Source organism: Miniopterus schreibersii, assembly GCF_964146895.1.
Source record: "Miniopterus schreibersii genome assembly, chromosome: 4".
Lineage (NCBI taxonomy): Eukaryota > Metazoa > Chordata > Mammalia > Chiroptera > Miniopteridae > Miniopterus > Miniopterus schreibersii.
The window spans coordinates 60,157,212-60,179,468 of NC_138105.1; the positions used below are offsets into that span (position 1 = coordinate 60,157,212).

At 48.8% G+C, this 22,257-nt stretch overlaps 1 protein-coding gene across 1 annotated transcript in view; it reads left to right on the forward strand.

Annotated features, from left to right (window-relative positions):
- Positions 1-15,937, forward strand: part of FAM167A (family with sequence similarity 167 member A) — a 33,100-nt gene extending 17,163 nt beyond the window's left edge. The window contains exons 3-4 of the mRNA XM_081135411.1: positions 1,826-2,607; positions 12,600-15,937. Coding sequence (XP_080991537.1) covers positions 2,242-2,607; positions 12,600-12,863 — 630 coding nt within the window. The 5' untranslated portion in view covers positions 1,826-2,241 and the 3' untranslated portion in view covers positions 12,864-15,937. The remainder of the gene's footprint in view (positions 1-1,825; positions 2,608-12,599) is intronic.
- Positions 15,938-22,257: the final 6,320 nt, after the last annotated feature.

The window sequence follows — 22,257 nt, forward strand, 5'->3', positions numbered from 1 at the left end:
CAGGAAAACACCCATGAGAACACCCCACCTTCCCAGAGCATGCTTAGCCTACAGAGTGCACGGGCCAACCTTAGTTCTGCCAATGCCCCACACCTAGGAGGCTGATATTATGGCCCCATTTCGCAAGCAAGGAAACCAAGGCTCAGCTATCTTGACAGCACCTACAGCTAAGGGAGTCTGATTCCACATCTAGTGTTTCTATCTCAAGACCAGTGGTTCTCAGCCCCGCTGGCTCACTCAGACCCTCTGGGGAGCTCTAAAACCACTCCAACCTCTGAGTTCCACCCCAGATTAACTGAGTTACAACCCCCAGGAGTGTGGACGGGCAATCATGTTTGTGGAAATTCCTCAGGGGATTCCCACCTGTGTGGCTGGAGGTGAGATCAAGGTTTCTCTGCCATCAATTGGGATGCAATACTCCTCCTCATTCCTCAGAGGTGCCCAAAGCAGGGGCATCAGAGCATGGGAGAGGGCAGCCGGCCTTCCTCTGGTCAAAGGAATTGCAGGTGGGAACTGTAGAAACGCCTGGAACAGACAGCAAGCTCTGCTGTTCTTTGAGCATCTCTATGCCAGAGTTGCAGAGAAACCACACGGCCTCCCTGGGTGGCCTGTGTTTTGATTGTGCTCCCCACCCCCCAATTGTGCCTAGTCCTCTGCCTGCCCACCGTCACCCAATGCCCAGTCCCCTCACCGCAGACAAGCAATCACAACTCCGTTCCAGTTTCCCTCCTTGCAGAGGTCTTTTTAAGCACATACAAGTCAATAAAAGTCTCTCTTCCTTCCCCTCCTTTTCCACACCAAGGACGGCATCTTCTCCAGGCTGCGAACGTCTCATTTTTGCACGTAAACTTTATCTTGGACACTGTTCCCTATCACTTTACTCTTTACCACAGCTTGCCCTCAGCACAGATTTTTAAAACATCCTGAAAGCCAAAGACTTCTCTCCATAGTCAAATGTTCCTGCTCTGATGTGCCCTGTGGGTGCAGGGATATGGAGTCTGGGGCCCAGGGCAAGTTCTAACTCTGAATTACTTCTCTACCCTGTGCCCTGACATACGGAGCAAGCACCTTGGCTCAACCTTCTCCCTGGAGGTGGGGAGGCCAAATCAGATGAGAGAGCTGAAGCCCTTGCCCAGGAGGCACTGCCGTAGGGGCATGAAGGTGATAACCATCTTTCTAGAATGAGTCCCTGACAATCAGCCTGAGTACATCGGCTCCTCCTTCATGGGCTGCAGGTTTACGGGCTTCCTCCTCTGAGAGGTGAGGTAAGGTGTTGTCCTTGGAGGAGGAAGCTGAGAGTGTGCTGCAAGACTGGCCTTGAAGAACTGGTGCCTGAGGACAGGCGCTGTGGCGGGTGGGGCGGGGTCAGTGGTTCTCGGGGTCCCCCCCCCAACGCCTGCGTCTGCTTGGGGACCCGCAAGCAGCTGCCGTTCAGAGAGACGTGGGCCCTCAGAACCAAACCGCCTGGCCCCGTCCTTGCTAATTGCTGGGAGCTCTCGGGTGAGTCATTTAACCTCTCAGAGACTCAGGTGTCACATGTAACATGGGCACAAAAGCAAGTAATTATAGACTTGCAGCGAGGATTATGAGATAATAGAGGTGCAATCATTTCATAAATCATGAAAACTGTACAAAGTATTGATTTATTATTAACTTCTCTGCGTCAAATTAAGACATTAAAATCGCCTCACTTCTAGTCCTGAAGTAGCAATTAGCAGCCTTGTCACTGAACCTCTCTGAGCCTCAGTGCCCCCTCCTGGGGAGCTCAGGAGCACGCAGGTCTTGCTCACACCCCGTACTGACAGTGTTCGCATCCTTCCTGCAGGGCCTGTACCGGCCAGCAGCTTCTTGCCACCTGCCCCTCCCCACGCAGAGGGAGCCGCTTCCCCGCCCATCTCTGATGTGCCTGCATCTCCAGGACTGATAGATCTTCTTGGCAAAGCTGCCCCAAAGATTCCTGCTAACGCTTGTCTGTTCCTGCCTCATGTGAAGCATGGCGCCCACAGGACTCCGGAAAGAACCTTAAACCCAAAGTTCTGCAGCTGCTCTGGAGGGCACCCTGTGCGGCTCCTCCCTGGTCCCTCTCGGCTCTGGGAACTGCTCACGCCTCAGCGATGCCCTCGGGAGCCTCAGCCCCAGCGGGGTGAGACCATTTCAGAGCGGGCCCAACATTACCACCCACCAGGACTCCCTCATCACCTCCACCACCTCCCAGGTCTGACTGCACCAGCAGATTCTAGAATGTCTGTGCCCCAGATCCAAGTGGAAGAAGTAGTGGTGGGGGAAGAGGGGCTGGCAGGAGCAGCCCCACCTCCTGATGACCACCTCCGGAGCCTGAAGGCCCTGACTGAGAAACTGAGGCTGGAGACCCGCAGGCCGTCCTACCTGGAATGGCAGGCGAGGCTGGAGGAGCAGGCATGGCCCTTCCCGAGGCCGGCTGCTGAGCAGGGAGAGTGTGGGGAGGAAGAGCCCTCCCTGCGGAGAGAGCCCAGCCAGCATCCGCCACCTACTGAAAGTGCCAGCCAGGATGCTGTGACCCGGCCCACTGGCAAGCTGGAAGGCTTTGAAAATATTGATGAAGCGATAGCCTGGCTCAGGAAGGAACTGGTAAGTGGCTGCCCCTCCAAGGATCCTCAGAAAAGATGCCATTCTCTGTGTGTGTGCACTCTGCATCTCTGTGTCTCTCTATGTCTCTGTTTCTGCCCCCATCTCTACCTCTCCCAATTGCACATCTGTCATCTTCCTACTAAATCAAAGGTAGACTTTATTGCTATGTGGTTATATGACATCCATGCATCAATAAGCCCCTAATCGCAGGTACTTATGAAGCAAATGTTGCCCATGAGAACCTGAGCCCATGAAGGTGTCCCCAACCTTCTCCAGTGCCACTCCCAACATCAGAGTTTCATATTCTGGTCCCTGGACTGCTCGGGGGGCTCCTAGAGTATGACTGCTCCTCCTCTCTGAAGCCCTCTCATCTTGCCACCCACCCAAGCTGCTGCCTGGCTCCTGTGACCATTCATTTAGCAAGTGGAGTGGCCATTCTCCCCACAGTGCTGTGCTGGACAGTGGGGTGAGCTCAGGGCAGAGTTGTCGGGGCACAGAGCTGTGGGGAACTGCTGTAAGCAGCTCAGGCTCAGACCAGCAGTACTCCTACTGAACCATGTACAGAGCTGCACAGAGGGCGGGTTGACTGATCAGGCCTGTGATGAAGGCTTTCGGCTGGGCCTCAGAGGCCAAGTAGGAATCTGCCCATAAGTCAGGGTTGGGAGACCATCCAGGTGAAATGAGTGTAAGTAGCAGGCATAGGTTTCAGAGCTGGGGCCAGAAGTTTGATCTTTTTTCTGCCCACGGGCACAGCTGGCTCCCATCAGTGGCATCGCTCAACACGTGAGAATGGGGGTGGGCTTCCAGCGCTGTGTGCCCCTAGCCCAGGGGAGATTCTCTGATCACAGGTCTGATGGCTTCTCAGCAGAGCCAGGCTTGATACTTACACTTCCCATGCCCTCAACTCCTGTCCTCCACCCCATCACCTGTGGCCCAGGTCACACCCGTCTAGTCAGGCCACTCTAACCACAGGTGAGCCAGTAATTAAGGGCCAACTGCCTTCCAGAGCCACTAGTAACTTCTGAGTCAACCATGTAGGCAGAGGCTTGTTTGGTTTGTTCTGTATAATCCTAAAAAAATACATCCCCATTGGGACCTGGAATTCCCCATGAGTTGAAATAAATAATTGGGCTGGGGCAGGGGGTGTTCAGGGACCCAGGCATCCGATTAATTGGAAACCTTTTTTTGGTTTTTAATCTTTAATGCTGAGACTGCTTCTTAAAATGCACCATTTCACTATGTCTGTCTTTAGTAATTGGGCTGTAAGTTGGTTTGCATGAAAGACAGGGTACCTGTGGATTCTTGATATGTCACCAGATGCTCCATCACCACTGGGTGCTCAAGGGGGTGTGAGAGGGGAGGAGAGATGGACTTGAGGTGGCCAGGACAGCCCCTGGGAGCTGCCCTTTAAATTCCTGAGGCTGAATTGCTTTCATTTGTTTTCATAAAGAGGAACAAAAAATATTTCCATTAATCAAGGATTCAATTTGTTGGTTTAGAGTTCATTTGAGGTTTTATTGCTTTGGAGAGCAGAGGCTTTTACTTTCTAAGTGAGCATTCCCCGTCAGCCTTCCTTTGGGGTGGAGATCAGAGAAGGAATTCCCTGTGCGAACCAGGAGGGAGTTCTCTAGAGCTGCTCCTCATTCCCTACAGCTGTCATCTGCATCTCAACCCAGGGCGTATTAGAATCACCGTGGAAACCTCGAAACCTCCCAGATCCTAGACCACACCCCAGACCAATCAAATGAATACCTGGGGGTGAGTACTCAGGCATCAGTGGTTTTTAAAGCTCCCAGGTACTTCAGAAGTACAGCCTAGGTGGTGAACCATTACCGCAGACCTACAGGCCATGATCGTTTTTCTTGACAAGCCATTGCAAGCCAAGCAGGACAAAGCATGCTGGTGCAGAGGAGGACGGTGAGCCAGGTCAAGGACAACCATGGGCAACAGATCGAGTAATACTCTATAGGTGGAGGGAGGAGCATTGTCAGGACCAACTTGGCTGCCAAAAGCTGTATTCAATAAGTGCAGGCAATATCAGCATTATTACTAATGCTTTATGTTTGCATGATATTTTCCACCCTCCCCCTACTTCTCTGTGCTGCCAGGGTGAGTAATAATAATAAGATGGAGATGTGTCACTAATGGAGTGTTCACCGAGAGCTAGGTACCTCACATGTATTACTTACCGCTTCTGATTGTCACATCACCTTCCCGTTACCCCATTTTACTGAAGAGGAAACTGAGGCCCAGAGAGGAATGTAGCAATAAGTGAGAGAGTAGAAATTCGAAGAGTGCCCATCTGGTTGGATCGCCTATGCTTTTCTTAGCCACCATACTACATAGGATATTTCAAGGGCATTGGACCTTGCTGTGTGATTCCTAAAAATGTAAATTCACAAAGATGTCAGCAGTCAACAGAATGCATGGGTGTGAAGACAAAGGGAGAAACAAGATGAGGGAGTTCCAGCCCTCACTTCATTATCTCTGATTCTTACAATAGGCCTATGTGATTGTGGTATTGTCTCCATTTTACAGATGAGTAAACCAAGGCTCATAGAAATCAGACGACCTGCCTAGAATTGTATGACTAGTAAGCGGCAGAGCCAGAGTTTGAACTCAGCCTTCCCCACTTGGAGTAGAGAGCTATAGGGAGAGAAGCAGGAGAGGTGGCCTTCCTGCAGAGGGGGCTGCAACTCAAACTCTGATGTGCACACAGGTCACCAGGGTCTCTTGTTAAGGTAAAGATTCTGACCCTAAAGATCTGGGCTAGGGTCCATGATTCTGAATTCCCACCAAGTGATGCTACACTGCTGGTCCAGGGACCACACTTTGAAAATCAGGAGTGATAGGCAGGCAGAGGACTAACTGGGGACCTCAGAGGGAAGCCCCAAGGATCCCCAAGCCTGCACCCTGAGCTTGTCCCTGCCATAACCGCCCTTTTGGCTTGAGGCTCAGCCAGTGAATGGGCTTCCTGGAACTGCTCACAGCATCCACACTGAAGGTCCAAGAATCGAATTCATTCAGAAGAGGGTATGTCTGAGGTCAAAAGCAGCCCAAACACAGACTGGCAGGCAGTCAACTCAAATGTGTGCAATTCTGCCCTTTTAGGAGATTAAACAGTAATAAGGCAACTTGTAAAATCCTTTGATTGAATTAAAAACAAAAGTTCAACATTTGAATAATAAACCCATTCTACTGTTTTTAAGTCTCAGTCAAAACATTAAACTTCATGTCATTATTTTTCTAATTCATCATCTGTTAACTTATTCAAGGTGTCATTTAAAATTAACCAATTTTTTTTTAACCCCATGAAAGTGGTTTCAAATAACTTTTGTTGTATTTTAAGCCCAGAATCAAGTTTTCTCTCCACCTGGGCGGGCTCTCTCCAACAATTTGTCAAGCTCAGGCGCATATTTGTCTTTTCTTGTGACGTGGCCGAGAGAACATGAGAAATCTGTAATTCAGTCACTTGTGTGGCTGTTTTCCCTACACAAAATCAAACACTCAATATGACTGGAGTTTGGGCTCAGCTTTGGGCTTGTGCCCAGTGGTTCTCTGACCATTGTAAGGAGGTCCCACGAGCAGTTACTGCAATCAACAGGGTGTTTGCTATCAATGTCAAGCCTTTTAGAAGCAAGTGATGTTGGGTCTGGAAAGGTTGGCTTGTCCACTCCCTGCCTCCTACAAATTCAGCTCAAAGACACACAGAGACCGCCTGGATCTTGACTTATTTCCAAGACATTAAAGGATCCAAACAGCTCCCGCAGGGGTCCACTCTCACTCTCACCTTCCACAGCAGGAAATGACTGTCACTCTTGACTGCCCCAGGGACTTGCAAGTAAAGTGGGGTTTTTTCAGTTTCCTTAGTTGGGAGATACAAGAAGGTGTTGCTCAGCAAGGTGTAGCTGTTGGCATTGACCCTCCAGCTAGGAAGGCCCGACCTTCCGCTCCCAGCGTTCAGACAGGGCCACTGCCTCTGCCTGGGGTGGCTTTGGGCCACCTGGCTCCTCCAGGGTGACATCCGGCTTTGCTCTTGGTGAGAGACTGACTTGGAACCTGGTTACATGGCTGTTGTGCAACTCTGGTATTTCCAGACTGCTCACCTCGCCAGAAAGTTGCGGCCTCCATTCCCACCTTCAGGGCAGCCTGGCCAGGTGAAGTGGCCTGGGCTGGGCTGGGGTAACTGGCCTGTGTCAGGAAGGGATGAGCTAGAAATCAGGACCCTGCAGCTGTGGGACTGAGCCCTCTGGCTGAATTCAGAACATATCACAAACATGTCTGACTGCATTTGATCCCAGAGCTAGCAGCCCAAGGGAGAAAGGAAAGTTCCTTCCATCTTCTCTTTAATCCTGCTGCAATGTTCCCTTTGCCAACCTGAAAGGCAAAGAAAAGAGAGAAATCTGCTCGGCCCGTGTGATGCCAAAACTGAAAACAAAACATTCCAGCTTCCTGAAGGGTTGTCTTTGTAGCGAGAATCCTTGGGCGTCAGCAGATACTTTTCTTTTAGCTTCTTACAAGTGTTAGATCCCTGCAGACAGGGCCCCTCATAGGTGTTTATGGTTGTTAGAGAAAGGGAGAGGAAACCTGGCAAATTTTCATCATTCCAGGGCCTGCTGTGGCAGGAGGCTGCAGCCCTGACTCAACTGGCCCCTCTGTGGTGGCAGCTTGAGTTCCTCCTCTCCCGCTTAACCCTCTCCTGCTTGTGCTTGGCAAGCAGGTGACTGGGGTGTCCAAGCCAGCCCTCTGAGGCCAGTCTTCTCCATTTCTGCTGAATGAGATGGCCAATGACAGTTCAAACTCACTGAGCACCTTTTGATGGGGATGGAGGTGAGAAATGTGAAGATGGTGGCCATGGTAATACCCTCCATCTAGGGAGCATTTTATGGTCTCAAAGGTACTCATACAGTTTTCTGTGAGTGGCTTGGAGGTATTTGCTATTCCCATTTTATAGATGAGAAGGTTGAGGTTCCCTGAGGAGTCACAGAGGTTGACTTGCCCAAGGTTATATGCAAGGATGTGGCTAAATCAAGACATAGACCTGCATGCCCTGGCTCTGGCTCCAGATGTTTTCCCTCTGTACAAGGTATAGGTACTCACATCAAGTGTTCGAGTCAGGGGGGCCATGATTTGTCAAAAAACCTGCAGTTAAAACCCTGCAGTTTCAGAATAGGACGCATGCCAAGGGTTACAGAGAGCTATTAGCAAAGCCTCATAATGGCCCCATAGGAGGGACGGGGCAGCCATGCCCATTCCATGACAAGGAGAATAACTTAGGCAGAGCCACCAGGTGCTGGCTCAAGGAAACAAACTTGTGTTGGCTACAGCCCAAGCACAGACCACAAACACAGTTATTGCAAGAGACCACTGGTCATCCGCACCCCCTTCGTGCACTTTCTCCTGATGGGAACACGCCTTGTCATCACAGTGCGCTGACAGCGACACAGTGACATTTCTTGCCCTTTCACCAAGTACTATACCCTAATTACAGGATTGCTGGGATTATGGGCCGCACCCCTGAGAATCCAGCAAGTGCCTTTCTCCCTGGGATGGGGAATTAGAAATCGTCACATCCCACAGTTGAGCCTTTGCCAGGGGTGCATTAAATCCACATTATAGTTGAGTGACTGGGGCCAGCATCTCAGTTTCCTTAATAAAGGCTTAAAACTGGGAGGCCCTGGCTTGTTTCCATATCCTGCACCTTGGTCTGGAGAGAAAAGGCTTAAGCTGTGAACCACTTGTCTTTACCTGACTGGCATTGTTCAGCTTACTTGGCATGTTACTTACCACCTAATTTGCTTCTCACCGCCCTTGGAATAGGCACGATGCCTTTTCTGTAGGAGAAGAGACAGAAATTCAAGGAGCATTAGTAATGCCCAAAGTCACACAGCTAGTGAGGAGTAAGGTTTACCATGAGCCCAGAGTCTAACCCCAGAGCAGTGGATTTCCCATTTCTGCTGCCTCTGGGACCCAGCCTCCCTTCAGGTCAATAGAAGTCATGGGGAGGTCACCAGCTCTGGGCTCTGATGGGCCCCCGTGTGATCCAAGCGCCACCATGCCCATTTCCTTAACTTCTCTGCGTTGGTTTCCTCAACCATGAAACAGATCAAAATATCCATCTCTAGGGAAAATGCGTCAAAATAATATAGGAAACTGCACCTGACATTATGTGGCAGAAGGCGGGAGGGGGGTTGTCATCGCTGCCCCAGATGTCTCTTTGGCAGAAAAGAAAGAAAAAGGAAGAAGTTGCCCCATCCCCAGACCCTGCTCTCCAGAACCATCCTCAGGAACTGCCATTGTTACTCTACACAGGATCTGCAAAGACAGACGCTCATTAAAATTTTCTGAAAATATTTAATTTATAAAAATCCCCTTAGCTGTAGGAACCGTGAGGACATTGTGTTAAGTGAAATAAACTAGCCACAAAAAGACAAATTCTGTAGATTTTACTCATATGAGGTGAATAAATTTTACTCATATGTGGTCACATTCACAGAGACAGAGAGTAGAATGGTGGTTGCCAGGGATTGGAAGGAGGGGAATGGGAGGTGGTTGTTTAATGGGGACAGAGTTTCAGTTTTGCAAGATGTAAAGAGTTCAGGAGATAGATGATGGTGATCGTTGCACAACAATATAAATGTACTTAATGCCACTGAACTGTACACTTTAAAATGGTTAAGATGATAAGTTTTATGTTATGTGTATTTAACCACAATTGAAAAAATTTCTAGAAAAAAAGCACCTCTGAGCCCTGCACATTTTGCTTAGGTTTCTTCAGAGGTGATGGAAACTTTTTTCTATATGGTTACAGTTGGGTTACCTTTTAACAGGGACTCAAGTTAGTGTTTAAGGTGTAAAGTCACCCTGGAAAACCCCTGTGTGGCCCACAGAGTAGGGGAGAACAGGACTACCACTGCCGGTTTGTCTTGTAGCATTGGAGCAAACACTGTTTCTTTAAGTATCAAATGAAATAGCTGATTTATGTTCAGGGGTCATAACAAGATATATATTCTGAGAGACTCCCAGGGTGGGATGCTCACACTATGAGGGGCTCTCAGAACTAAGGCCTGCAGGTTCCCCCACTCCTCGTGTTGGGGTACAAACAAGCACTATGGGCAGAGTCGCCAGCCCTACTGGAAGTGTGATTTTCTTTCTTTTCTTTCTCTTCTGCAGAGTTGAGTGCATCCTGAATGGGTTCATGAGGTGGCTCCACCAAGGTGGTCTTTGTCCAATCAAAGGACACTGGGCATGTATCTTACCATCACCCCTCTGTCCAGCTGATTCTGAGTTTTAAACCCTAAATTGTTCCTCTGACCTTTGACTAGATCTATGGCCATAGAAAAATGGCCCCTTGCCCCCACCAGGTACCTACTCCCAGTCTCACAGCTACTCCCAGTCACCTTCTCAACCAGAAAGTCTCCAACTTTAAAAGGCCTTTTCAAACTAAAGATCCACTTCCTGAGGCCAAAGTTCAAATCTAAATCATAGGGTTCCTACCTTTTCAGAGATCTATTTTCAAATTACAAAATACCCCAAAGGAGAAGAGGTTTGAGTAATACTCCCAGAAGGCCTTATCAAATAAAACCATGAGTGTGAGCCAGCTTTGTCTTTCAGATAAATTTGACCACTGTTTCCTTCAAAGGGGTTAAGGCAGCACTTAGCCCAGTTCTGGGCATGGCTAGGGCCTCCAAATGAGTGAATAAATGACCAGCTGCCCCAGGGCATGCCTGCCATCATTAGTTGGGTGTTCGTCTAGAGCAATAGATTCTGATTGGCAATAAATTTAGGATGTTATGCCTAAGGTTTGAGAAGTAAACTAAGTGGAGGCTAAAAAATTTAACCCTGATTCTGCCACTAAATACTTTGCTATTCCCAAGCAAGACTTTCTATCTTGATTTCTTTCATCTATAAAATTGGAAGAGATCTGTAGAAGTACATAAAAAATGAAAGAGAAAAAGAAATGAAATGCTTACCTGTGAAGTTGCTTATTTTTCTACCCTGCAATGCACTTGATTCGAAATCTGAACGGGGAAAAGAGACCATTTGGATCTTTTTACATAAACACAGGGAGGGTCCCTCTGGGATCTCATGGTTGATTTTTCTAAATCAGTTTGGCTCCAAGCACCAGGTGAACAACACAGCTGAGACACACAAAAAAGAAGACACAAACACGCTAAAACAATAACTACTTGTGAGCATGGGCAGAATAAAGGGTAAGAAGGAATCAGACCTTGTGTCAAACGGGAGCAGCAGGTGACCTCAGTGACAGTATTGTTAATGGAAAACGCTCTGCACTAAGACCCTCAGGAGATCCCTCTAGCTCCCATTCCATCTTTGCTACGGCACAACTGTGAAACTGAACAACTCACCGAAACTCCCTGGATTTGTGAAATACCCAAATACCTCAGGACTGGCTGTGTGGTTCCAACCAGGTTAACATGTAGATGAGTTATAGAAATTGTACATGTTAGACCAGGTGAGGAGTTATCATCACATCCCTTCCTAATTGGAAACACTGAGGCACTAGAAATATTATGAACCTCCTACTAGGTCCCTGATCACAGAACTCACTCCGTACCCCCCACTCCAACTCTACCTGAAGAGGCAGAAGAACTTAGTTGCCACTAGCTTGGGTTCCTGAGTCTGAGTTCCTAATCCCAGCTCTGCCACATATGAACTTTGTGACTTGACATAGTGACTTACTTTGCTGAGCCTCTGCCTCTTCATATATAAATTGTGGAGATGATGGTAAACTTACTTGACAGAATTGTAGAAGATTGACTGTTACATACTAATAAACCCTGTTATGGACTGAATGTCTGTGTCCCCCCCAAATTTACACCTTGAAGCCCTAACCCAATGTGATGGTATTTGGAGGTGGGGCCTTTGGGAGGTGATTAGGTTTTGAGGTCATGAGGGTGGACCCCCATGATAGGATTAGTGTCCTTATAAAAAGAGAAAGAGAGAACTTTCTCTCCATCATGTGAGACACAGTGAGAAAGTGGCTGGGCGGGAAGAGGGTCCTCACTAGGAACTGAATCAGCTTGCAACTAGATCTTGGATTTCCTGACATCTGGAACTGTGAGAAATAAATGTCTGTTGTTTTAGCCTCCCAGTCTATGGTATTTTGTATGGCAACCTGAGCTAATACATACCCAAAATGCTTAGAACAGTGTCTGGTTTATAAGAAAACATTCAATAAATATTAGCGTATATTTATGCTTGGCTCTTTTAAAACTTTATTAAGAAATATTGCAGGATTTCTAAAATGTTTAAAGAATACTATAGCCCTGGCCAGGTGGCTTGGTTGGTTGGAGTGTTATCCCATACACCAAAAGGTTGAGGGTTTGATTCCCAGTCAGGGCACATACCTAGGCTGTGGGTTCAATCCCTGGTTGGGTGCATACAGGAGGCAACCAATCAATGTTTTTCTCTCACATCAATGTTTTTCTCTCTTTCTCTCAAAAAAAAAAAATTTTTTTTTTTAAAAAATCAGTAAACATATCCTCAGGTGAGGATAATTTTTTTAATTCAAAAAGAAGAAGAGTATAGCAGCATACCCACCACCCAACATAAGATATGAAACATTACCAATACAAGTTGAAGTTCCTATGTAACTTCTCCAATCACATTCCCTCCTTCCTGCCCAGGGGTGACTTGAATTTAGTATTTATCATTCCCGTTATTTTCTTCATACTCTTACTCTATCTGCACATATCTGTAAACAAGGAGACTGGGCTGGGAATACCATTAAGCCGGGACTGACATGCACCTCCTCCAGAAGGATTTAGACGTGGCTTCTAGCTTAGCACAAAGTATTGTCGCCTCGCTAGGTGTTCCTTTTCACTTCCCGGAGCTGGGGACATGCTAATATCTCCTAGTGGACCAACTGATGACGCAAACCATTAGTTCGGTCTCCTGCGAGCGGGTCGGTGGAGCTGCAGCGCCCCCCCGACCCCCCAGCTCGGCGCTGACCCCCTGCTCTCTTTCAGACCGAGATGCGCCTGCAGGATCAGCAGCTGGCCCGGCAGCTCATGCGCCTGCGCAGCGACATCAACAAGCTGAAGATCGAGCAGACCTGCGACCTCCACAGGCGGATGCTCAACGACGCCACCTACGAGCTGGAGGAGCGGGATGAGCTGTCAGACCTCTTCTGCGACTCCCCGCTGGCCTCCTCTTTCAGTCTTTCCACGCCACTCAAGCTCATCGGAGTCACCAAGATGAACATCAACTCCCGGAGGTTCTCCCTCTGCTGAGAAGCCCTGGAACAGGGCAGAGGAGCCAGAACGCGGGGCTTGGGAGGCGGAGAAGGGATGGGAGAAGGGAGCTGGGGCTCAGTTACCCTGAGTGAGTCTCCTCAGAGGCAGAACTTCCCTGACCTTGGTGAACCGTGGACCCCCAGGGCCTGTCGGCGGGTGATCCCGGGGTCCCAGCTTTGGAGCCCAACATCCCCATGACTGGCTCTCACTTTATACCCAAAGAGTCCTGCAGAAGGGCCACTCCATCTGGATGTTCAATAAGACCTGGGTTTCCAGCATGACATTTCTCACTCCTCCCCTCAGTGATCCATATTTCCATTTCCTGGAATCGCTGGTGCTATGAGAACTGGGATCCCAAAGGGGGGAGGGGACCAAAAGCTGTGACTCTTGCAGAAGGCTTCCCCACGGGCACTGAACCCCCAGGGAGAGGTGATTGTATATATCAGACATGCCCATCTTGCTGTGGCTGTCCTCTAAGTACTGGCCCAAATTCATCCTAAATAGGTGACTCAACAACCCTGACAGGGACCCACCAGAAAAGGAAAACCAGAAGCTTACAGCATAAATTGTACAGCGTGTGCTGGGACACACCAGTGTAGCTTGGGTGGAGCAAGCATAGATGCCTTCTGTTGCCTGCCTGGCCACACGTACCAGTGCCAATCTCCAAAGAGTCCCTTTGCCAACACCCCACCACCCTGAGGGAGTGCCTAGGAGACCACTGGTGACTGAACCAGGCAGGTCTGTCCATGGATTTCCCATAACTGAGTTCTCCCAGGGGCCAGCAAAGGCCTCCTGGTGGATTCTGACAGTGTCACTTACGTCACCTACTTGCCCTCCCCAGAAAAACTTGAGGGAGCCCAGACGCTCGCACTGAGCTCCTATGAGATGCTGTGCCTGACTTAAATGACTAATTTTAATTGAATCAGACTGTTACTAATCTGTCACTAACTTGTTAATAACTGTTTGATTCTTGTCCAAATAGCAAAGCCAGTTGGGTAGGTCAAGTACAGAGGTTCAGGATTTTATTTTAAAAGGTTTTTCCTAACTACAGGCATGAGAATCAAGAAGGTGATGACTGATACCTGAACAGGTTAGGAAAGTTAACCTGGGAGAGCACCACATGCCAGGTGCTCCCCGGCAGCTGGGAATTTTTAACCTTTGATGTCACCTAGCTGAGGCCTCTCATTCACAAAGGAGTAAGGTGAAGCCAGGAAAGGAGAGAATGACTTCCCACAGGTTACACAGCTCATTAGTGGCTATAGAATATTGGTATGTTAAATCATTGTTGATAATGCCTGGACAGATCATGTATCAATGAACTTGAACTCCAAAGATGGTCCTAAATGCTTTGCCAAACCTACAAACTGCCAACCCCTCTACTCCCTCCCCCCCTCACTCAGCCCCCATGTGCACCTCCCACTTTGTAATTCAGAATCTTTGGGTCAAACTCAGAGCCATGTCTGAACAGCAGACCCACAGAACACATATTACCAAACATGAATCTGTAGTCAAAGTAAGGTGTCCTGCTGCTCTGACTTTCATGTTTTGTCTTCCTGTATAATCTCATTGAAATACACACCCATACACCCACACACACACACACACCAGGACCCAAAGGTGCTTTTCTCTTTTTCTAAATATATATATTTAAGTATATAAAGGGAGAGGGAGAGAGAGAAACATCGATGTGAGGGAGATGATGCCTCTCCCTCTCTTACACACCTTTACCATGGATCAAACCGGAAACCCTCGCATATGCCCTGACCACAAATCAAACCGGTGACCTTTCCGTACACTGACGATGCTCAACCAGCTGAGCCACACTGTCCAGGGCAGTTGCTTTTCTTTTGTGGGTTGGGAAGATGCAAATGAATGGTTCCTAGTTAGGCAGAAAAGAAGTTATCCTCTTCCTTGTGATTTCAGAGAGCTGGAGGGTTTATGCTTCCTTCAAAGAACTTTTAACCACGTGGTCAGATTTGTTTTGGCCCAACTCTGAGCAGTGACAAAAGTCCGAGGCCCAAAGGACTCATTTATGGCGACCTCGGAGGAAGGTCAGCCCCCCTGGCAGGAAAAGAGGGAGATTTTCTCTACTCAGTGGTATCTCTCCTCAGGAATAGGTACAAGCACTGCCAAGTTCTACAGAGGCCTTCCTGCCAGGCTTCTTCGAGTCCTGAGGTTGTGGGGTGTCAGGAGGGCCTATGCACTGCACACTCACCACGCAGGCTATAGAGACACACACATACACATACTCACACAGGAAAGCTCATTCCATATTCCGGAAAGAAAAAAAAAAGCCAAATTGATTTTTTTCCTTTCTAGAAATCAGTCATTCACAGTAACTGAAAAAGTTAAAAGCAACTAAAGTTAGTGAATTTCATTTACCCAATTGAATTGGAGTCAACTGGGCGATTTAGTTGCTCAGTTAGCCTCATGCTTCCTTCGTGTGTGTGTGTGTGTGTGTGTGTGTGTGTGTGTAAACTGAGCTCAAGGCACACTTTTTTGGATAGGTTAGATATCTCAGCTATTTTGCTTAGTTCACCCCCAGAGAACTTTATTTTGGGATAAGGAAGGAGGAGGGGGTCAGAGAAGAGAGGTGGAAGGGAGAAGACAGGTGTGTTTTCTTACCTATTGTCCAGTATCTGTGACTTTCCTTATTTCCACAGTGAACACAGATAACTAACCAAGTCAGTTCAGCTTTGTGAATCCCCTGCCTCGTGTGGGGCAGGAGATGCCAGCCCCCCAGATCACCCTCTGGCTTACCACATGTATACAGTACTGTTTGCAGTTTTACTCATCTGCCCACCTCCCTGTCACCCCCCAAAGTTTCCATTGACACTTTGTGTGTGGTAATGTCTGATGCCTTCATGGGCTCAGCAGCGATCACAGAGACCTGGAGAGCCTGGGCAGGTTTCAGATGGCCTGACCCAGCCCCAGGCTGCCTCCTTGTAGCAATACCAAGTGCTATTACATAATCGATGGACAATTTATAATTTTATTTTTTATGATTATTTGTTTCTATATTGCTGTTAGAAAAAGTGAAATAAAAATATTTCAAAAGAAGGTATCTATATAAAGAGGAGAAATTTACTTCCTTTTATACTGTTCTTGTTACAGCACAGGGCCAAGCACTTAATTGAAAGAAAGAAGGACGGGTGTGTGTGGGGGGGGGGAGGTGAGTAAGAGAAAGAAAGGAAAGAAAGATTTGAACAATCAACCATTGAATGGAGAAAAAGGTGCACCCTAATCCCTCTTTTTCCTCCATGGTGCCTTCCCCAAGGGGCTGCTTAGTGGTGGCTGGGGTCAGGAGCTTCCCAGTGTGGGCTTAGTGAGCCCTCAGTGTAGAATTACGAGATGCAGTCATGAGCCTGAACTTCACCAAGGCTGGCGCCATTCTCTCCTACAGTGGTCCCTTCCGGAGGCGACTCTGATTGAATTCAAAGTATTTGGGTCAGACTCATAGCAATGCCTAGCAGTGGAACCACAGGACACACATTTCAAATCACAGTTCCATCATTGAAATGTGGTGCTTAGCATTACCTTGCTCTGAGAACTTGTGCCTTAAACTTTTTCAACCTCTTAAAGCAGCAGTCCTCAAAATTAAGTGTGCATGAGGATCACCTGGAGCGCCTGTTGCACATGCATATTCCCAGGGAAGTTCCTGGGCTTCACCTCAGGGATGCAGCTGTACAGCTCTCGCATGGGGCCTAGGAACCTGTTTGTAACAAATATCCCAAGAGACTGACACAGGTGGTCCACAGACCTTCGAGAAACCTTCCAAAGGACAGAGTGGGCAAGGGAAGGCATTGTTTGAATCACTGCTCTCTCAGTAGTCTCAGGGGAAGACTACATTGGAGGGTCCAAACAGGTGTTAGTAATCCCATTTTGTGGAAAGAACAGCCGAAAAGAAGCTCTCTGCAGTCCCTTGAGATTGTATCACCTGCCTACAACAGGATCATGGGTGACTAGATCTGTTTTCCACAAAGAGTAGAGTGCACAGTATGTGTTATGAGGTGAGGGGCAGGGTGGGCACTTGGAAACCCACCGTCGTCATTGGCCGTGTGGTTCAAAGGGCACCCAAGACGCCATTGGGCCTTTCCAGATGGGACCACACATACACCTTTTTCACCCCACAGGGAAATTCCTCTAATTTGGCCTCCAAATTAAGTAATTTTTAAGTGCCACAGAGAAGATAAAATGTGATGATGGTGTCATTGTGTGGGAGTGGCTGCTTTTACCAGATGGTCAGGGAAGGCTTCTCTGAGAAGGTGCTATTTCAGCTGCAAAGGCCGCCATGCAAAGATGAGGAGAGAGAGGGTTCTGGGTAGAAAACAGGGAGGAGATGCTGAGGCAGGAAGGGCACGGTCTGCTGTGTGGCTGGAGTGCAGGCTGTGCTGGGCGGTGAGCTGTCGAGACTGTCAGGCCCATCCCGTCAGCCTCATATTCTGAGTGAGGAGTCCTGGTTTTTATTTGGGTTGTGCGAGAAGTGTTTTGAGGTTTTTGAGTGGGGATGTGCTATATGGTCTGATTTAAATGTTAGCAAGATCTTCATGGAAAATAAGGGGAGTGGGGCAGAAGTAGAGTCCAGAAGGAGAACTAGGAGGCAGTCACAGTGGACATGACAATGACCGGGACTCAGCAGCTGTGGACCGGTGACAAATGATCTCATTTGGGATTTTCTCTGGGACATGCTTTGGAGGAGAAGCCACCAGGTCACACTGATAAATAGCTTGATGCGGAATGTGAAGGAAACAGAGGAATTAAGGATAGCCTTCTAGCCAGCAGCTGGATGAGAGGGGGCTACCATTTACTGAGATGAAGAAAGTGAGGGGACCACAACTAGGGGCAGATGGGTGGCATCCATAGTTCTGTTTCAGCCACATCATATTGAAATGTTGTTAGACATCCAAGTGGGAAGGGGGTAGGTGGCTGGATACAAGGACCTGGACTTCAGGGAAAGGCCAATGTTGGAGATATAAATTTGAGGATCTGGATTTGGGTGTTTGGATACTATTAAAAGCACCAGACCAGGATAAACTCTAAAAAGAGAATGTAGACATAAGTAAAGGGGGCTAAGAACAGCATCCTCGGGCCTTTCCAGAGGCCTGATAGAGGAGGAGCGGTCAGGAGACTGAGCAAGAACAGCTAGCCATGTCGGAGCAGACCCGGGTGAGCAGTAAAGGAGACGATGCCTCAGGAAGGAGAGAATCGTCGATATGAAATGCTGCTGAGAAATTGAGGAAGGAGCGGACAGACATAAACAGTGTTTCCAGCAAGATGGAGCTCTTTAGTCACTCATTACGGTGGTAATAGGCATTCCAGTTTAGGGGTAAGCAATGAAGTGAGTTGTGTGGGGTGAGAACATGGGAGGGGAAGAAATGGGGGCCACAAAGAGAGAGCAGTCCTTCAAGGCAGTTTGCTCAAAGGAGCAGAGACTAGGAGCTGGACAAAGACATGAAGCCAAGGAAACCAGTTTTGGTTCTCTTGCGACAATCTATAATAAAATAAATGTCTAAAACAGTGACCTTGTTTACTATGTATAACAATAAAAATGTATGATAAAATTGTTGGCATCTGAGATCTGTCCGTGGGAATAAGCCATTGGAGAGGGAGAAATGGAAGGTGCTTGAGAGAGACGGTAATTATAGCAATGAAGTTCTTTTTTCTTTAATTTTATTTTTCAGTTACAGTTTACATTTAATATTATTTTGTATTGATTTTAGGTGTATAGCACAGTGGTTTGACAGTGACATATTTTACAAAGCGGTCCCCTTGATAGTACCAACACCCATCTGGCACCATATCCATAGTTATTAAGATAGTATTGACTATATTCCCTATAGTCACATCCCCGGGGATGTGACTATTTTGTAACTCCCAACTTGTACTTCTCAATCCCCCAAGCCCCCTCCCCTCTGGCAACCAGCAGTGATGTTCTTGGGGAGGAGAGAAGGCAGGGGAGATGGAGTATGAGCGGGAGGTTGAGCTGGGAGAGGAGCAGCGCAGGGGAAGGCAGGGGTGGGTGAAGACGCCTGGATTAGGGGAATCTCTGGTGGGAAGAGGAGGAGAGTCCCGTTGGATTCTTCTTATTTTCTCTGTGAAATAGGAGAGGGACTGGGAGCAAGTGGAATGTCAGAGGTTTGAGGAGAAAGAAGTTTAAGATAATTCTCTCAGGAAATGAATATGTTCATTTCTTAGGGAAAAGTAATTGAACCCCCTCCTCCAGTGTTGGCTGCCCATTTGAGGCTCGTGGTCATCTGTGTGAAGCCAATCCCAGGAGTGTGGCTGAGTGTTTTTTCTCTCCAGCCATGGTCAGCTGTCCCAGACACAGACCAGGCCGACAGCAGAGAGGGATGTGCCAGGCAGGGATGCTGAAGGACGGGGGGAGGCAAAAGTTGACGTGTTTTGCAAAGGAGCAATCACAGCGTTGGGCCAAGGAATCCAAACGGAGTTAGAAGGGAAGAGGGTACATGGGGTTAGGGGGTAACAGGAGGGCTGGAGTGGTGGGATCCCTGGCGGGAAGTCACAGAGCCATCTGGGAATTGCTGGAGTGAGGGTACTGGTGGAAAAAAAGACACTGAATGAAGGTGATGATGGGAGTGTGTGGGGAATGGAGGTGAAGTATCCGGGAGGGTGCGGCTCCTGATTTGAGAGACACAGCCTGATGCTACATTAGCTGCCTGTGGCCCCAGCTAAGTGGGTGCCTCATGGCCTGGTGACGTCAAACGGTGGCTTCCAGAGCCTCCCGTAGATCTTATCTATCTTATTTAATGAGAGGGTTTTGAACTCTGTTGACATCATTCCCTTGGGCTTCTCAGCAGGGCCAGAAGCATGGGCTCCTTCCTGATTCTCTGGGTCAGCGCCCCCAGACTGTGGTCTGGGGGAGGAAGCTGTGGCGGGTGGGCTGGAGAACGACCACACTGTAGCCAAAGGGGCCCTGCCAGCACTAACAGGCCTGGCGCGACCGCCGACCCTATCTGATGGGAAGCACTCTGCACACGGAAGCTTTCAGACTTGGCTATTTTTAAATACCCTGTGCACAGTCTCAAAGCAAACAGCAATGGAGACAGCTAGGCGGTCTCCAAAGGAAATTGATTCAGGAAGAGAAACCTCAAATGCTTGAGGGCTCTGGAAAGCAGTCATACCCTGCTCACTGCGAAGAGATAAGTTCTCTGCGGACACTTTCCGGGCCAGTAGGGAGGGTGTGGACATTCCCTGGGGCCTAATCCCACAAGGCGAAGTTCCACTTTGCAGGACTGTAGTGGATTTACTACACCATCTCGTCAAACAGAGAGCCCCTCGAGAGTATTCCGTCCTACCCCCTTCTCCATGCAGGGCCAACTGAAGCTCTAAGAAAGGATAGCTTTCCAAAGAGCATCCAGAGTCCCAAGGTTAAATGTGTGCTAGAAAGGATGAGCCAGGGGACTCCCCTCCCCAGGTTGGGTGGGCAGGCATCAAAGGGAGGGCCCCACCCGCTACACTGGGAGCCTCACCTGGAAGGGGTGCCAGGCTTGGGGCAGTGCAGGACAAACGCTCCCAGCTCTCAACTCTGCCCCACCTGCATCAGTCAGGGTTTGGTCCAGAAAGTGGAAGTGGCTTTGCATTCCAAGAGGGGAAGGACCTGATACAGGGAATTTGGGGTTTACAGAACGATTGAAGAGTCAGGGAAGTGGCTGCTAGAAGAGATGACTCACAGAACTCATCTGAAACCACTTGAATTTCAGCAAACTCAGCAAGCGCCTTTTGGAGCTTCCTGCAGCACCTGCTGGTGCGTGATTCTCTAGATGCCCTCTGCCTGCCCCTCTGCCTGCCACCACCACTGGGAAATAGCTGCTTCACACACTGTCATGGACTGAATTGTGTCCCCTCAAAATTTATATTTTGAAGTCCTAACCCCCTGTACTTCAGAATGTGACTTTAGCGAATGGTCCTTTAAAGAGGTAATTACGGTAAAGTGAAGTCATGTGGGTGGGTGCTAATCCAATATGATCTACCTCCTTCTGAGAAGAGGAGATTAGGACATAGACACACACGGAGGGAAGGCCAAGTGGAGACACAGGGAAAATACAGCCATTTGCAAGCCAAGAAGGGAGGCCTCAGGAGAAGCCAACCCTGCTGACACCGTGATCTTGGACTTCCAGCCTCCAGAGCTGTGAGAAAATATGTCTGGTATTGAAGCCACTAGTGTGTGGGACTCCGTGTGGCAGCCCAAGCAGACTAATCCCCCTCTTCCTCCACCCCTGGCTCTGAAAGCATCCACCTGGATGTGACTCATGTCACTTCTGCTTTGGCCAAAACAAGTCTCATGGCCAAACAGAACCTCCAAGGGTGAGGAAGTACAAGCTGAGTATGTGGCCTGGAGCAGAGTCAACCGGAATGTTCATAAACAAGGTACTAATGACCTCACCCAGAGCGGCCTGGAAACCCCATCGGCCTGTAACCCTAGGGACATCTTGGCCAGCAGCTTCTGATAGGCACCTGGGAGTGTCCAAGATGATGCAGTGGCACATGAGAAGAAAAGAGAACTTCTATTAATCATTTTAATTTTTTCCTTTCTACTTTTAATATGCTTTAAATGTGCATAATGTACTGGTACAGTAATACGTTACGTGCAGATTTGGGGGGGCACACGCAAACCTCTCTACTGGCAAAGAGCACCAGGAAACACGTGGGAGACCCGGCCTTTGCCTGCAGCGCCACTGACTGGATTTGGCCCTGCTGCTAGCCCCAAAGCCGGGCCACCGGGAGACGGCTGCTGCTTCTGAGATAAGGCGCTTCCTAAGCCAGACGTCCCGCTGCCCCTCTGTGGCCACCAGAGGCCCATTGCCGCACTTTAGTCTTTTGATAAAAGGCGCAGCATTCCTGCCAGCTGCCCTGGCTCTGCTTCCCCGGCCACGGAGCAGAAGACAGAAGATGGGAGAGGAAGAGGAGGGAGGAAGGGGAAGAGGGAAGAGGGAGAAAGCCAAGAAAGAAAGAAGGTGCAAGAAAGAGCAAAAAAGGGAGGAGTTTTTTTTAAGTGCCAGTTGGCGCCGAATCGGAGAACGTAAAATAGCTTTCCCTTCCTGCACTGTATCCCCCGCCTTTTTAATAATGTTCTGGTTGCTTCTTAGAACAAGACCCAGAAGTTACAGTTTCTGAGTTTGAGACTCAGGGGGCAGGAGAGGATCCAAGGCGAAGCAGCCACAGGACTGCCAGTCACCCCACAGGCCCTGTGAGCCCACCCCCAGCTGGACCAGAGCCCATGGGCCTCAGTGCCCGCTCATTCCTTCTGCCCCCTTGGCAGGCCGCCTCCTGCACAGGGAGCCCTCCCTCTGTGGCCAGAGCTCAGCCCACAGAGGAAGGGGCACATGGAAACCCCTGGAGAATCTGGGGGCTGCATGCAGGGAGAGAGGAG